The sequence below is a fragment of the Triturus cristatus genome, chromosome 5_1 (genome assembly GCF_964204655.1).
Source record: "Triturus cristatus chromosome 5_1, aTriCri1.1, whole genome shotgun sequence".
NCBI lineage: Eukaryota > Metazoa > Chordata > Amphibia > Caudata > Salamandridae > Triturus > Triturus cristatus.
Window position 1 is genome coordinate 367,462,306 of NC_140587.1, and position 18,438 is coordinate 367,480,743.

Sequence of the window (18,438 nt, forward strand, 5' to 3'; positions counted from 1 at the left end):
TTCAATATAGCCAGAGGCACCAGGCAAGGATGCCCGTTATGCCCCCTCCTCTTTGCCTTGGCTATCGAACCCCTGGCCACCAAGGCACCACTACCGCGACCATGCCCTCATTTATCCCAAAAGACAGATCCTGATCTCTCTATACGCCGATGATCTCACTCTCTATCTGCGTAACCCAGAGGAAAGCCTTAATCCCATCATTAACTGGGGAAAATCTCAGATATTTCCTCTCACTGCAACTACACCGTGGTTCGCCCCAGGCAACCCTCTTGCATGGTGCGAGGACGCTATTAAATACCTAGGAATAGTCGTTACCCGAAGCCGCACTGATCTAATGACGGCAAACTATGGGCGTGTCTTAGACCTTCTCACTGAAACAATAACCAGGTGGATAACCATGCCCATATCCATGGCCAGGAGAGCTTCACTAATAAAGATGGTGGTCCTCCCCAAGCTGCTCTCCCTTTTTATTACCATCCCTTATGCCCCCAGCAGGCACTTCTTCCAAGCCTTGAAAACTCAGCTAATCCGTCTCACCTGGGGAGGGAAGCAAGCTAGACTTTGCTGGGACATACTCACTCGTCACTTCAGTGCGGGAGGTTTCGAGATGTCTGATCTGGAGCTGTACTTCAGCTGTGCCCAAGCCCACTTCGTAGCATACTGGATAAACCCCCACCATATATGCCTCACCTAGCAATTGAAGATGGTGACATGGCTTCCACCCCCTGCTCTGCATATTTAAGTGCACCTGCCACACTGCGGAGACTCGCTTCCTCCACAGTAGAATGCACCGTTAGTGCTTGACACGACCTGGCCTGTCGCCTCCATCTTGCCACGCTATATTCCCCCTTGCTGCCCCTCTGAGGCCGCCTAGACCTTCCGATCACGAGTGAAAGAGGCTGTACCAAACTCCTTCGAAAGCTTTCCATCACAACATGGGGACAGCTCTACACAAACAACACATTTCGCTCCAGCGAACATTTCTTCGGCACTACTGTGCCCACTCCCCTAGAACGATTCTAATATATCCGTCTGAGACAAGATGTTAAAACTATCACCCGTGCTTCCCACAGGAACACCCTGCACTGTCACCATTGCATAACCTCCTGAAAAAAGACGCCCCTGCACATATTATCTCCCTTCTCTATCGTACTACCCAAAAAGACGGTACTCACAACCCCCTGCAGCCAGGACTTGGTGGGAGGAGAAGTTAGAATTCCCTATCACTGACGACCAGTGGGCAAATCTCTGCTAGCAGCCGGCTGCACATTATCCACTATAGGTACTTACATTGTATATACTATACACCCGCGCGCCTCATGCGACTTCATCTCCGTGACACTGATCGCTGCGACCTCTGTGGGAGGGAGGGAGCTGACTTCTGACACCTGGCCTGGGACTGTCCCCCTGTTCAGAGATATTGGGCGGAGGTGCTGGGGGCACTTGACAAAATGACTGGTCTGCATGTCCCAGAAGGCCCCCTTGTCACCCTGTTAAGCTATACTGAAGGATTGACCCCATCACTGCAGAAGTACATCTCCCTAGCACTCCTGTTTGCCAAACGACAAGTGGCCTGCAGATGGGGTAGGGGAAGGGCTAGCAAATTTAAAGACTGTTTGAATGACCTTACTTACTACCAAAAACAATTGCACACTTATGCTGAACTCCTGCCCCCCTCTTCCCGCCCTAGATATATATGGACCCCTCTACAGTCATATCTCCTGGAGCAATCCACTGCCATTAACTCTGCCACAGAGCCCCACCCTAGTAACTGAAAGGGCCAACAACTGCCAATCAGGGCGATTCATAAATACCCCCACCAGTCTACAGGGACTACATCTTACTGGTCGAGCCCGTGAAGTTTAACTCAGATGCTCTGTGTAGGTCAAAACATGGTTATAACGCATGTTTGCTCCAACTGTGATTCTATATTGCTAAGTGGTATTGGGTATTGTTGAATATTGTCACCTATGCTTAAAACCAATAAAAACAGTTTTAAAAAAACTTACAGTGTTGGGATGTTGTGCCTTGATTTGCTACAAATCTCGACACTGTCCCAGGTACAACAGCACTTGTCCTTTTTATCGGATGATTTGGACTTACAAAACTTCTTGATGGGTCCTCGGAAATCACATCAAAAGCACTTTCTGTATGCTACCTAGAATTTATTCCCTGGGTCACATTGTCTCATCAACAATCGATGTACTTCAGCAAGATTTATCTGCATTACAACACCGGCGTTCCCAACGTCAGTCAGTCCAATTGTTAAGCTGGACACTGCAAACATTGCGTACAGGCCATGTGCCATGGCAATACATCAACACCACAACTCTGTTTTCACCTTACCATCTTTCTGATCAATAGGTAGCTATGGCACGTAAGGATACAAAATACACAATGTTACACATTAAGAAACTTGAGAAATGTCCTTTCATCATTGCTAAAACAGCATCCTCAGATTGGATAATCCATGGGCACATTACACTGCCAATCTCAACTTTCCACTTTCAGTATTGTCTACAACACCATCAGGTGAGCAGATATGAAGCGTTAAGAGAAGGGTTCTTACATGAACAATGGGAGCTTCCTTTCACATTCTGGTGTAGTACTAAAGACACTGATGTTTTTTTCAGCGGTTTGGACTGCGAGAATAAAGTTTCACTGCACAGGGCAAGCAACACACCAGTAGTAAACCTGTCTTGTTACTTGAAAAGGTCCACTGCAACCATGATACGTCCGGCTTTCAAATTGCCTTCAAATGGAAGTTACCTGATGCTGAACGATCAAGGTTGCTGTGGAATGAAATCAGGAGTCGAATATGTGGTGACCGTCTCTTCCCTTGCAACATGTTGCACACGAGTCAGGTTCTCACCTGCTCGTGTAGTTAGGGAAGATACGCGGTGGCTTCAATTCATCTTTTAAACATGTGCTTTGATGCCCTGAGGAAACTGAAAGCCTTATTGTTTCAAAAAGATGTGGCCTTAACTTTGGCCAAGGAGACGTTTGATCTACAGGTGGCGCGTTCCTCTTTGGAGATACAGGCACTACTCCATACTAACTTCCCACAACATTTTGGGGAGCTGGTCCATCATATTTTTAATATGTCTAATACAACTGGAATTGTAGGGTTTTTTAGAAGCATAGGCTCCTGTTTGGTCAGTACCTTCCAGACGGAGATTGAAATTATTCCATCTTTCATCCCTCCGTCCTCTGAAACATTTTTGGTGGTCTTCCACTGGTACTGATCCTAATAGCAGGTATACTGCTTGTAGTATTTTTTCAACGCAATGGAAGTCCCAGTTCAAGTTCAAATGGAGCTGGCACTGCCTCACATTTAACTGTGCCGCAAATGCATGGTGCATTTCTTTGGAATACCTCTGCTACAAGAACTGGATAAGCATTGGTTCCTGTCTTTCTGACCTGTGTGGCTTAAATGCGTACAGCCCATGCTCTGCTGCACTTACGAGTGTGCCCTAGACTTGTGCTTGGGTTTGCAGTCGGTTAACCCTTCAGACTTACACGTGCTGGTGGACCCGTTGAAGGCCCATTTGTACAGCTGTCCCCTGCGGATGCTTCTGCTCCTGTCCACATTCAATGAGCTACCCAAGGTTGCATCCATACCTAGTGGTTTGGATCTGAGCTCTGTTTTAACGGAACAACTAGTGGCTGTATACACTCCCTCAGTGGCTTCTTTGGGGGTAGGATTGGAACATACTTGTTTCATTGACTTGGTCCAAGCTGTGCCTTTTTGAACGTCATCTGCGGATGCTGGGAACAGCGATGTTTTGTCTGCCACTCGGAACATGTAAACAACTCGACCGCCGTGTTGTGGGAAATTTCAATTCAGCCTGTTTTTAACTTCCAAATTTGTTTAAAATTACCTCTTGTTTTTAATGCTTTTATACTTTTAACACATTTGGCTTTCTTGAGCCTCCAAATAGCACAAGTGTCTGATTTTAAATGAAATTTATTTTATCACCTTTTATCAAATATACGTTTTAGCATTTTTATACATAAGCTTGTGTATTTTTTTAGATAGTGCTATTGGTTTGCTTTAGATAGCTTCTTAGCCAACACTTGTATGAGCAGTGGGTGTCATGTGCGCCAGTTAGGCCTCATGGGAATTAGTGCCCTTTCTGCATAGACACGGTCCATTCCTAATGTTGCCCTCTATTTGCCTCATCAACTTTTTACACACATTTGCATTCGCGACTCTTGGATTAGTTTCTTGGAAACTCTAACCTTGCTGACACTTCATGAGCACATTATCACACTGGCTTGACTTTAAGGACAGGACCCTCACGTGCATGACACAAATGTGATTATCATTGTGTCCATGTGGCGGCTTCGCTATCTGTGGAATACAAACAATGCAAGCCCAATTACAATCTCAGCTGGAGGCAAGAATACAATTTACTATATATATATCCCTTTTTACCTAACATAATCAGAGGAGACACTTCTGCTGGCTTTGAGGGGGCCCTGCATGCCGAAGCTTTCGCTTAGCAGCTGACCATCATCTCTGTGAAGGGTCTCCAGTTCGCGACCAAGACGGGGTCTTACACACTTACCCACCAGGTAATAGGGTTGGATCATCCAGAAGGCAGTTTCTTAGCAAAACACACGTCTGCATCCTAGACATGTAGGTTAGGGTTTCAAATTGTAGGAGTGAGCTACATAGCTATACTATTGTATATGTATGCATATATAAGTTGTGTCAATAAAATGGTGGAACTATTCATTTTGTTCAGTGTTCTGACATTAAGTATAACTTTTTTCTGCTTCTGTCTATTAATCATCGAAGCACATTTTCTCTACGCAAGAATCATTACGGTTCAATAAATACTGAAAACGCCCTACATGTATTTGTTTATATATATTTCTGAGAGAATTAGAGCACGAGGGAACAGAGTTGTCATGTGCAGTGGTTGCCAGAACTGTTTGCTCCCTATTTGGGCTTGGGAGAGGTTAACAATGGCACTGCAAGCTTGCTGGTCCAAGGAACAACATATCCTGCAAGGGTGCATGGAATCAGTCTGGCACAATCCTAAGTTTATGTTGCCCCCAAACTTGCAGTTCCTACTGATTGGTGACAACTATAAGACAATCAAACTCAGTGAGGTTGAAGTCAGGAGCACCGTCTTCGGCAGGCGTCAGCATGTTTCGGGGCTGCAGTGCGAAGTGGAGCAGTGCAGTGTGCAGTCCCCTCAGGTGCAAAGCAGGGAGGTGATCTCTGTGATGCCAACAGGTCACAGAGCCAGCAGTGGCGTTGTTGACGGCATTGGGTTTCTTTTTCTTCCGTTGCAGCACACAACACACAGGTCCCAGTGCTGGTAGCTGATGATCTTAAAGTATTTGCTGTTCCTGAGACTTCTTGAACAAAGCTGCTGGAGAAACTTAAGAAAATAAGTAGCAGAAAGTCCAATTCAGTCCTTCCCCTGCCCAAGACAGAAGCAGCAACTGCAGGCCAAGCCAACAAAGCAACACACAGCAAAGGGGCAGTATTCCTCCTGGCGGTTCTTCTAGCTCTTCTTCAGGCACGTCCCTTAGTCAAAAAGAGTTTTAAAGTTCTGGGGTCAAAGCCCCACTATTTATACTACTTTTCCCTGTGAAATCTTAGGTAGAAAGTCTCTTTGGCTCAGTAAAAACCAGTTCTATCCTCCCTGGTCCAGCTTCACTGCAGGAGGTGGAGACAGCATTGTGCAGAGCAGACACAGCCTATTCATGTGCCAGTGAAAACTCCTACCACTACTCTAAATGCAGAAAGGTCTATTCAGCCTGGCTATGAGTCACCCAGGAAAGTCATGACACACCTCAACCCCCCTTGGGAATTTCTAGAGTGAGTTCACATCCCTAGCTTCTTTCACTCCAAAACCAGATGGTGAATACACAAACAGGGAGAGACACCCGGGATGATTAAGCAAGAAAATGCAAACATTCTAAAAGAGGCATTTTCAAATACACTATTTAAAAACCACCTTTACTAAAAGATGAGTTATTACATTTTGAGCTGAGGGAGCCCAAACTCAATTTCTCTATGTTTTCCCAATTGGATGTTAAACTTGTAAAATGTTACAAGGCAGCTCCAATGATCACCTATGGGAAAGTCAGTCTTTCAATAGTGAAAAACTAAATTGGCAGTATTTCACTATTAGGATATGTAAAACACGCCGATACGTGTCCTAATTTTAACATACCCTGCACCCTGCCCATGAGGGTACCTTGGACCTAACTTAGGGGTGCCTCACATGTAAGAAAAGGGAAGGTTAGGGCCTTGCAATTTGGTGCATTTGCCAAGCCGACATGGCAGTTAGAACTGCGCTGAGACACTGCAGTGTCAGGTTGGAGACACCTTTGAAAGGCTACTTGTGTAGGTGGAACAGCCAGTGCTGCAGGCCCACTAGTAGCATTTGATTTAAAGGCCCTAGGCACATCTGTGCACAATACTAGGTACTTACTAGTAAATCAAATATGCCGATCATGGAAAAATCAATCATAACATAATTTTACAGTAGGAGCACTAGCACTTTAGAACTGAATAGCAGTAAAACAGTGCACAGAGACACTAAACCAGCAAAAACAAAGTCCAGCATTCCATCAAAAACATGGGGTCAGAAAGCAAACACGCACGGGAAACACACCAAAAGATGCCAGGTCTAACACTTACTTGTGTATCATCCACGTTCAGGAGCATTAATCGGAGTTTCTGAGGGCTGGTGCTTGTGAAAAAGATATCAAAGTGTTTGCCGCTTGCTACAATGCTGTGAAACAAAGAAACTCTTCTTCTACACGTGTAACCTGAACACCTGCCATGATCTTGTGGTCCTAAAGAAAATACACAATTATAGAGAAACATTAAAACACTTGAAGGCAGCTCACCGGTGCTACTATATGTGCATGCACAAGTGAAGGGATAATACAGTTGATGCAAAGTTCCCAAGTGCATAAAGGCTATCCAGAGGCTTAACATAGTGTCATTACTACATCCACCAAGTTGAAACAAAGCTTTCAGATTTTCATGGCTCTAATCATGATGACTGACAAGGGAGAAACTGTGGAAAGATATACCCTGCAACAATTTCCATAACTGACCTCTCAGCAACAATGCCATACTAACACTGTAGGCTTAAGTTGAGAGAATGATAAAAATTCTCACACATCTGACCAGCCAAGTACCCCTGTAGAGTCATGAGCAGCCTAAAGTAGTGGGCGCTGTGCTGACCAGGGAAAGGCCTGTTGCTTTTACAGAGAACAAGTGCAGGAGAGGGACTTCCACCTGATTGTAGGCCCAGCTACCACTAGTTGAGAGCTTTCGCCCCTTACGTGTCTTGAGCTGTAATGAATTCATATTACTTATGTTATTGTTGCTGCTGCTATAGAAAACGTGTGTTGCTACAAGTCTATCTCGAAGTACATGTGGGAGAGTCTACGCTAAGGAGACCTATGGTAAAATTCAGCAGGCATCATATTGATAGTGGGTAGATTAGACCAATCCATGAATAGAGTGATATGTGAGATGGTGATGGGAGGACGACTTCAGGCTGCGCAGGGTACCACTGCAAGTGATGTATAACAAAAAAGTCTTTCGCACAAACTTCATGAAGTCTTGCTCAAGGCAGAGAGAATTTTGGACAATTATGCACTTTGTGAGAAACATACTTTTGTAAAAATAAATGCACATTTTCAAAGTCTTGGCATTTGAGTAGATTTAGAACAACATTCATTTCCTCAAAGGCCTACAATAAGATATTGTTATAGAAATGTCTGTCAAAGCTTTTGTGTTTTATCTACACAGCTAAATCATTGTATTGTGTCCAGATATATAACAACCTTATCAGCATAAATAATCAGAATCTTCCTAAATGCAACTTATAAAAGTAACAATTTATAATATAGCTGTGACTTAAATTATTCCAAAATAGGGCTGTTCTCTACGTACCATTAATAAGATCAATGTATCCATCCCCCAGTACCGCTACTGGTGACAGTCTTCTGGTCTCCGTATCAGAATCAAGGCTCTCAATAACCAGCATCTCATAATCTAGTCCTGAGCAGCTGTAACCTTCCCATGGGGACGTATAGACACATGTGGAATCTCTGATAATACCTAGAAAAATGGAGACAAATTCAACAGTTTAAAGTGATCGATAATACCAAGCTCTACCTCAGCTTCAAAGGATAGGTCACTTAATATTATAATACCACTTATTTAAGGTATAGTTAGTGCTTCATATTTTGTAAAGATTACTTCGCATCCAAGAATGACTTTGAGTGAGTGTTGGGACAGAAAAGTCTGCTGCATGGTAAAGGATGCGTACCCCTACACTGAGTGCCCAACTATACTGTTGTCTGAATCCCTAATGCTGGTTTTTGTTGCCCACCAACAACATTAGTAACTGGCCCTTCTGTGGCAGCAAGGACAGGAGAGGAGAGGCTCCACCCACAGTAGAGAAACAGTGATGAAATGAAACTTTGTGAAGGTTGACAAGGAGAATGTCTCTGGAAAATGTCAAATAAGTATCTGGATGAATTTACAAATATTGTACCATATATGGGAAGTTTATATTACTTTTAAGTTATAAGAGAAAGCCCTTTGGGACAGCATGACATCAGCTCTTATCAGCTTACAGCAAATACAAAAATTGTTAAACTTCAAACCTTTATTTGGTGCTATTTGGTTCACAGGAATGCGGCTTCCATTGAGGTATGTTAGCATCACTTTTGGAATTTTAGTGTCTCCAATTCCATACGACTGAACTCCGCCCCACTGGTACTCAGACTGAGCTACCACAGAACCGGGGTTTCCCAGAAAAGAGCCATCAAGGTCCTTCAGCAGAGCTTTCCTCTTGGCATCGCAAACCATGTCCACACAGTCGGATGGATTTGCTTTTCTGTATAAAGCAAAATAAGTGACACTATTTATTAAGTTTAACAAAAACTTCAATTTTCAACTAGTAAAGGCACGTCATTTTTGGAGTAAGAATAGAAGTTGAAATTACCAGAAGAAAAAGTTACTCAACTTAATATTTCTGGTGGATGGATAGTCTTTCCTCTGATTCCTCACCTAATCAAAATCTCTTAGAGGCTTCACACCAGTATGGAAAAGCGTTTATCCAGTAATGGTTCTCAAGAGCTGCCAGGAGGTTCCTTGTGCCCGCAGCTGTGACGCCACCTCTGGATATGACATCATTTGAGTATATTACGTGCCAACTGGTTCCCTGGCTACAGTTAGTGATACTTTTCTTCTACCTTATTGAGGCATGTGGAGAGGATCCGAGAGAACCATAAAATTAGCAAAATATTTTTGCGTTACAGGGAAACATATTCATCATATCAACAACCAATTGGGAAAGACGAAAGCTGGTGAGGAATCTGCAGGAATGTCATGTATCCACCATAAATAATGTCGCTAAAGAAACTTTTTCTTCTGATGGCTACACCTTCTGGCAAATTCTTCACCTTTTGATTGAATTAAGATTGGGGGGTGGAGGAGAGATTCAGATTTCCCAGCAATCACGCTTGCATTTAATGTTAAAATACATTATACGGCAAGCAGGGCGCATAAGAGGGACTTAAGGGACAGAGGAAAGGGAGAAAACGTGGGTTGGTAAGAGTATTAAGTGGGAGAAAAACAATATTTTGTAAAATAACCAAAAATTATGTGAACTTTCAAAACAGATGAAAGAGAGTGTTTGAGACATATTATCAACGATATGCGATGATTATCGCAAAGCGCGCTGTTTATTTCAATGCTGGCTATCGCTGGATTTCCTCGCCGTGATAGCGCGGTATTATCAATGCGATTCGCAATGGCGATAGGAAATCCAGTGATAGCGTGTAATAGCAGCAATAACGCGAAAATTCCAGCGCTAAATTAACTGCGCTAAAGAAAAGCTTGCTAATAGGCAAGTGTGTACTTAACCTAACAATCCACCCCCCATTGAAAAGATGGTTAAGTCAAGTTTTTTTCAGGTGTTCAATTCCAGTGATATGCGCGGTTAACGCGACTTTTCTTATCGCTTCGCGGGCATTGATAATAGAGGGAAGTTGTGGTTGCGACTGTTTCTATGGAGTGTAAGTCAGGAACGCCCACTTTGCATGTCATTAGCAATATATATCACTGACATGCAAAGTGGAGATGAGACGGCTGCTATCTCAAGGAAACACGCGTTAGTGTGTCCTTGATAATGTTGCGATATTTAAATCTTAGATGCAGTTCACTGTGGTCATTTCACCCATCAGCTTTTTGACGCACTGGCAAAAAATGTTTGTGTAATGGCTTAGCATGTGTGAAAAGAACTTTAATGGTTGGATGCTGTCAGACCACATTTGGTGGTCCACTGGGCACAGGGGCTTCTTCGCCCCAACAGTGCTGGTTGAAGTAGTTTGTCACCGGTGTCCATCTTACCATGGATCTGCAAATTGGGCTTAATATAAACTTTCTGCACTGGACTCTCAAGGAAGAGAGGACAGCCAGTTAAAAATGGCCGATTTACATCCTGGTGGTATAGATACTCTGTCACAATGGTGATGGAGTATCTATGCCAACAAGATAATGATCTGCCTGCCTGATTTATAGGCAGACGGAACATACATTTAATGAGGGCGGAGACTACTTTATCTCCGCCATGATTAAACTCCTTTGATGGCCCTGCGAAGTAAGGGCCATCAGAGGCAGATCTGAAATTCTGCCCACCTGATTTAGATGGCAGAGTTAGAGGTCAGATTTCAGTGCCTATCACCGCCAGGAACATCCTGACGCTAAGGGGAAGAGAAAACTGCTGTATGCTCCCCTCAACATGGGAGAGGACTCATAGCAATGTAAACTGTCTTTTTTTTCCAAAAGAAAATCCTGTTTCGCAATCATTATTTTTAAAATAAACAAGTATTTGCAATGCAATAGGTCTCGCCTTTGGACCTTATCAGTGTTTATTTATGCAGCATTTTATTGATTATATTACATTAACCATTAAATATATTAATGTTTGTGGTAAAATAGGACAACTGAGAGCACTTATATACCACCACTCTCACAATCCTCAGACTATCAGTATACTTAAGAGCTGGTAAAGTGTTTAAGGGTTGACTTCACAGTAGAGTAATCAAAGCAGACTTGCCTTTACAAAATGTATCTTTGCACAAATATACAATCAGCACAAGGTCCTTTCATTCAGTCACGTGGCTAAATGTTCAAGTACAAGAATCAGCTTGTATGCAGTCACACCAATGCAAGATCCTGCCATACTGACTCTGGACTCATGTACAGCAGAACACAATCTTGTGGGCTTCTGCTTGGCCTGCATAAATCAGCACAATGTCGTACAGTACATAGTCTCTAACTGTACATGATGATATAATTTCTTAACATGCAGCCACACACCCTGTTTGTAATGATATGTGCGTGTTCTGTGGTGCACAGTAACTGGGACTGAGCCAGTAAGTGGAAGACCGTGCCATGCACAAGGCACTGTCAACTTCCTCCTTCCATGCACATACAGGAAGAGGGGAGTAAGGTAAGACCTGTCTTTATAGAACAGATTTCATTTTTTTTTTTTTTTTTTTTTTTGAAAAAGTTTTATTAAGCAATAATTCGGTTACAAGTACGGGCCTACAACCACCCGGGCCGGCCGCTAGGTACAGAAGGAAATCTACACATATCAAAGCTACAATCAGTTCCCAGGGCACTGCCCTGCAGTGGCTCCAGATAGTTCTCGAGGAACAGGAAGCGTAAGTCCAACAATCACAAAAACAAAAAGACAAACAATACACAACATAAGGCGAGTTATGAGGGAAACCAGTGCGGGTCAGGCTCCCCCCGGGAAACTCCAGTCAGGACAATTGAGCAAACCGCTAAAGAGAGGAGTACCGGGAGGCCGGGGACGGAGGGGGGGGGGGGGGAAGGGGGTCAAGGAAGATGAACGTCCATATGTAGTTGTTCCAAAAGGCGCCAGGAGCCATCAAGGGTCAGGGGGACATGGCGATATCAGTATCTACCAGGGGGGGCGTACAGATGCCTCCGCGATACGCGTTCCATTGCCCCCAAATTCTACCCCATGCCCCCGGCTTGCCACGGGCCACATACACAGTCTTCTCCCTAAACATACACCAGTCCATATTCTCCTTCCATACTGACACGGTGGGCGGCCGTTGAGCGCCCCAAAGTTGCGCTATGTCCCTCTTGGCAATCATGTTCCCTAGGGCCGCCCACCGAGTCTGAGCCGCGCTGTAGTCATTGGGCTCCCACACATTCAGGACACAGCGACGCACCTCCGGCAGCAGCACAACCCCGGTGACCTGTCCCATAACCGTGTGGACCCGGCGCCAGTAGTCCGCCACCTCGCGGCACTCCCAAAGGATATGAAGAAAGGTGGCGCTGAGCCCACAGCCTCGCTTACAGAGCCCGTCGCCGGAAAATCCCATCGAGACCAAGCGCGGACCCGTCACATACACCCGGTGGAGAATCTTGAGCTGTACCAACCGAAGACGAGCCGGAATGGCAACCTCCTTGGGGGACGACAGTGCAGACTGCCAATCTTCGTCGTCCAATTCCACCCCGTCCCCAGTCCAAGCCTCCCGAAGGCGAACAAGAAGGTCCGCCCGGTGATTGATTAATTTTTTATAAATTAAAGAAATAGTACTATCAGGGACATGTCCATCAAGTATGCGGTCCTCGAGGGGCGAGGAAACAGGGATCTTGGTCCCCTCCCCGAAGACCGAGAGCAGGGCGTGTCGAACCTGGGCGTAGCGGAAGAACTCCCTGTCGGTCAGCTCGTATTCGGCCTGGAGCACCGCGAAAGTCTTTACCGCGCCCTTGTGCCACAGGTCTCCCACTTTGCTGATACCAATCGTGTCCCACTGGTCAAACCCCTTCGTGGTCCACAAGCTTCCCAGGCGGTCGGAAGCAAACAAGGGAGTAGCACATGTTAATCGCTCACTCCAGCCCATGGCCGCAGTGGCAGCCCTCCAGGTCCGCACCGCAATCTTAGTAGGACCCGTAAGGGTCCGGCCAGCCAGGCGGGAATAAAGTGCCCTGTTGTAGTTCCCGCCGGGAAGCAGGAACTTGTCCATCTCATACGCCGGATTCAAGCCGGGCGCATACGTGGCGTGGTTAATGGCAGATAGCTGCGAGGCCCAATAGTACCTGCGAATGTCAGGAAGCGCGATGCCCCCGTCATACCAGGGGAGAGTGAGCTTGGCAAGAGCAATACGCGCCCGCCCGTCCCACACCAGTCTCCTCTGCAGGCTCTCCACCTCCCGAAAGTAGGCCACTGGGATAACATCGAAGGAGTTCTGGAGTGCATAGAGGAACCTGGGAAGGGACATCATTTTAAACAGCGCGGCCCGACCCAGCGGGGACAGGGGGAGCCTGCACCACCGGGCCGTGTCCTCCCGCAGCCGCCGAAGTGGACGCAGGAGATTCTGCTCATAGCGAGCCACCGGGTCCAGCGAAACGTACATCCCCAGGTACTTAAAGCCGCTCAGAGATATCTGAATCGGGAGCCGAGGCGGCAGGAGAGGAGGACCACCAGAGATGGGATAAACGCAGGATTTAGACCAATTGATCGTGAGACCCGAATTATTCCCAAAGGAGGTCAGAACGTCAAAGAGGACGTTGAGTGACTGCCGCGGTGAGGTGAGATACAGGAGAATGTCGTCCGCATACAGCGAGACCCGATCTTCGAAGCCCGGGCCCCACCGGATCCCTCCAAGCGAGGGCTCCCAACGGAGCCAGGCAGCGAGTGGCTCCAGGGCGAGAGCAAAAAGCAACGGGGACAACGGGCACCCCTGCCTCGTGCCCCTGCCGAGGGCAAAGGGCCGAGAGACCCGCCCATTCACCACCACTTGAGCCATGGGTCCCGTGTAAAGGAGCCTCACCCAGCCAATAAATCCCTCTCCAAAGCCGAATTTATCCAAGACGGCCCAGAGGAATGGCCACTCAATAGTATCAAAGGCCATCGTGGCATCCAAAGAAACCAGCACGGCCGGTTCGGAGAGAAACTCCGCCCTGGCAAGGGCACCGTGGAGACGCCGCAAGTTAAGAGCGGTGTTGCGGTGCGGGATAAAGCCGCATTGGTCCGGATGAATAAGGTCGCACACGACACTCAACAATCGATTGGCCAGGACTTTCGCCAGGATTTTGGGCTCCGCGTTGAGCAGTGAAATGGGCCGGTAAGAAGTACAGCGGTCTCGCGGCTTGCCCTCCTTGGGGATAACGACTATAGTGGCCAAGCGCTGGTCGGCCGGAAGGGAACCCGCCGCGAGAGAGTCGCAGAACATGCGGCTGAGGAAGGGCGCAAGCTTATCAGGACGCAATTTGTATAGTTCAATGGGCAGACCGTTAGGACCCATAGCCTTGCCCGAGCGAAGGGAACGGATCGCGGTCGCTATTTCATCCGACGACAAGGGAGCGTCCAGCCGCTCCCGGTCCTCAACGGACAGGCCGGGCAGAGCAATATCTCTCAGTAGGAGGCGAGAGTCATCCTCATCCCTGTCAGTCACCGGGGAGTACACCGCCCGGAGGTGGTCAGCGAAACATTCCACAATCTCATCCGGCTCAGTCACACACACACCGTCAGCAGCACGCAACTCGGGGACCACACGATTCACTCTCTCCTTTTTGTCCAGCCACGCGATCAACTTTCCCGCCTTGTCCCCCGCGTCATACAATCGGCCCTGCTGCTCCCTATACATAGTTTTGGCCGCGTCAGTGACCAGGGACCTATATTCGAACTGTTTCAGGCTAAGGGCATGTAGCCCGTCCGGAGTAACATTCGCCTCCAGGGCCGACTCCAACCCCGAGATGTCAGTCTCCAGCTTCACCACCGCCTCGCTCCTAACCTTCTTGGCCACCACTATCTGGGCGAGGGCGTGTCCGCGTATCACAGTTTTAAAGGCTTCCCAAAGGGACAACGCAGACGACACCGACCCCTCGTTTTCACTGAAGTATTGGTCCATGGCCCTAACCAGGCTGTCACGAGTCGCAGGGTCCCGCAGGTACCAAGGGTTAATAGGAGCTACCCGCCCTGCAGACCGCGACCCGGTGTCAAAGAGAAGCCACAGCGGAGAATGGTCGGAGATACCACGCGCCAAGTGTCTGACCTCTCGAATCCGACCAGTCTGCGCCGCGGGCATAAGGAAGTAGTCCAGCCTAGAGAGACTCCCATGCGCCCCCGAATGAAAGGTAAACTGACACTGGGTCGGATGAATTAGTCTCCAACTATCCACCAAGCCGAAGGTCTCCAACATCCCACCCAGCCATGACTGGGCAGCGGGGAGGGTCCTCGGTGGGTGACGATCCAGTTCACCCGAAACCACAGAGTTAAAGTCCCCGCCCATGAGCAGGAGGCCGTCCGGAAGGTCAAGCAGCATTCGACCCAAGTCAGTAAAGGTGGAGTTCTGGAGACCCGGGGGGACGTAGACTGAAACCAGGGTAAGGGGCTGCCCCTCCCACCTCCCAATCAAACACACATAGCGCCCTCTGTCATCCGAGACTATCCTCGTGATCTCCACCGGAAGGGAGGTTCGCAGGAGAATGCCCACCCCCCTGGAGCCCGTTGTGAAACCAGAATGGGCTACGAGGCGGTATCCCCCCCTGTTCATCGCATGGCAGACATTGCCGACCAAGTGCGTCTCCTGGAGAAACACCACATCAGGAGTCACACGACGCAAATATTGCAGTACAACACCCCGCTTAATACGATCCCCCAACCCATTGACGTTCCATGACATAAGCCTCAACCCGTCTCCCCCCATCCCCTCCAATAGATCAAGAGGCCCCCAGCCCGCAGCACGGTTCCCAAATATGGACAAAAATCAATACCTCGCCCTGTAAACAAAAAACACACAACAAAACAACCCCCCTTCCCCCCCAACCCCACCCCAAGTCCAACTCCCCCCACCCTGCACCCCTGCGGGCCAATGACCCCCCCCAACTTGCAGTGTGCCTGTCGCCCCCCTAACCCCATTCTACAAAAAGACCCCGGAGGAGGAAAGGGACCCGAACCCGCCCGCGCCCCTCACGGGTCCTGGTAAGACACAGTATGCAAAAGAAGTAAGACCCAACTGTACAGTGCAAAACCGCAAAAGCAAGGACCAAATGTCAGTCTAAGGGGACCCGTCACCTGCGGTGCCCCCAGAGGGCCCGGGCCGGCCACCCCCGTCCGGCAGCGAGTCCAGCCAGTCACTTGCGGCCACAGGAGAGTCAAAAAAGGCTGTCCGCTCTCCATGCTCCACTCGGAGTTTCGCCGGGTAGATCATCGAATACTTCAGGCCCCGCTCGCGGAGACGGCGCTTCACCCCTTGGAATCCCATCCGCTGTTTCTGGACCAGTTGCGTGAAGTCCGGATAAAAATTGATGGTCGAGTTCTCGTAGCGGACCGGGCCACGGGTCCGTGAAGCCTGCAGAATAGCGTCGCGGTCCCTGTAGTGGAACAGTTTAGCCACGATAGGCCTCGGGGGGGCCCCCGGCCGCGGCCGGCCGCCCGGAACTCGATGGGCCCGCTCCACGGCGAAGAATTTACTTAGGCCAGCCGGGGACAGCTGTTGCAGGATAAGTTCCTCGACCACGAGGTCCACCGGGCGGCCGTCTGAGGACTCCGGTACACCAATGATGCGGATGTTGTTGCGTCGGGCCCGTCCCTCGAAGTCCTCAAGCCGCCGGGCCATATGGTCGTTGACCACTCTAATGTCCCCAAGCGCGGCCCGCAGATCCGACACCTCCGCACCCAGGGTGGAGGTCCGTGTATCAAGGGCCTGGACCTTCTCGTTGGTTTTGGAGAGGTCGGCCCGAATCAGGGTGACATCGATTGCGACAGTGTCGATCTTACGGGCCAGGGCCTCATATTGCGTCGCGATGGTTTCCCTGATGCCCTCGATGGCGCCCATAATGTCCTGCAGGGAAAGTTCCGCAGAGACGGTCGTGCCTCCCCCCGCAGCATCCGGGGAGAGGCCAGTAGCGCCAGGGGGCCCCCTGCCCTGGGTGTAGCGGTCCATGTTGTTGCTCTGGACCGCTCCCCCGCGCAGAGAAGCCTTGGTCTTGCGCCCCTCCGGACCCCCTTTGCCCGCCATGCGAGCGCAGTCTCTCAATGGGACCTCCGATCAAAAGGTGTGCGGGCGCCAGCCAAAGGACCACAAACTGCCGATGTGGGGGTCGGAGGCGTCAGGCCCACCAGTAGCAGATGGAAGCAAGCCTCGGGCAGAGGCCCAGGAGGCACCTCGCCACCTTGAGCACGCACGCCAGCCGATCTCCTGAAGGCCAAAATCGAAACCGAAAGCGCTGACTCGGCAACTGGCACCGCGCTGAGGCCGCTGTTGTTCAATTGCAGCCCGGCCCCACGGGTCACCTTCACCCCGGCCACCTCCGCCGGGTGGGTCCCAAAAGTTCCGACGACGACAACTCAGGATTCCCAGGTCCAATTAGAGTTTTAAAAAGAGATATATGATCAGCTGGTCTTCATCTCCCAGATTCCATAAACCAAATCAGGATAATCTCAGGATATATTCCGAGGAGCAGAAAGGGTCCGGGGAGCCCTGTGCTCACGCGACCATCTTAGATGCGCGCTAGGCTCCTCCTCTAGAACAGATTTCTTAATTTCCTAAGTACCACTTTCCAAGACAACTGACGTTAGAGGAGCCAGGTATGACACACTTCAAAGTCAGCTTGCTGTCAGTGCAGGGGGGATTGGACTGAAAACAGGGCAAGTGATCATCTCTGCCAACCCTACCATTCGATAGTAAAGGGCAGTGGGGTCAAAGTATGAAAGAACAGACAGTGTGTAAAAGAAACCAAAACCTTGTGCTATAAAGACAGCCTACCCAAGGACGAAGCACCAGGTCCATCAGGCAGAGTGCTCCATTTTCAAAATGTAATTCAGGCTGCCCAAAATAACTAAAAAATGGCCTGCCCCCTCTAATCCTAAACAAATGGCTTTATCCAGTGTCAGGCGTCACAGCTAAGGACTTCAGGACACCAAAAACATTCTTCCGGAAGTGTTTGATGACAGCACCGCGTGACGGAAAAAAGTACTCAGTGTATCTAGGGACATAAAACTTGTTAATAAATGTTAAGGTGTGAAGGAATACAGATAGATAAAATCATCGATCTTAACATCCATAATATGCAGAGGTAAACCAAGTGCCGTGGGAACTTAAAACCACTCTGTGACAAACAGGCAGTGGGCGCTGCAGGACTGTAGAGTGACCAACATCGTTCAAACAGGCAGCTTCTGCTGCTTTATTATAAAGTCTCAATAAACAACGGAGAAGAATGATATTTTAAGGCAGACTACGGAAACAGCAGGAAGTCAAAGTTGTTACAATGCTTCTGGCCGATAATACCTTACTTGTAAGTTGCTTCACGCACTGCAGTCGGAAACAAACTTTTTGTAGCCATTAGTGGATTATTGCATCCAAATGAATATGCTATATGTTATGAAATCA

The 18,438-nt window shown here is 48.4% G+C and overlaps 1 protein-coding gene across 1 annotated transcript in view; it reads right to left on the reverse strand.

The window, feature by feature from the left end:
• LOC146830898 (fibrocystin-L-like) overlaps positions 1-18,438 on the reverse strand; it is a 1,500,901-nt gene that overhangs the window by 152,527 nt on the left and 1,329,936 nt on the right. The window contains exons 73-75 of the mRNA XM_085605087.1: positions 8,659-8,891; positions 7,940-8,107; positions 6,668-6,825 (exon numbers count right to left, since the gene is read on the reverse strand). Coding sequence (XP_085461213.1) covers positions 6,668-6,825; positions 7,940-8,107; positions 8,659-8,891 — 559 coding nt within the window. The remainder of the gene's footprint in view (positions 1-6,667; positions 6,826-7,939; positions 8,108-8,658; positions 8,892-18,438) is intronic.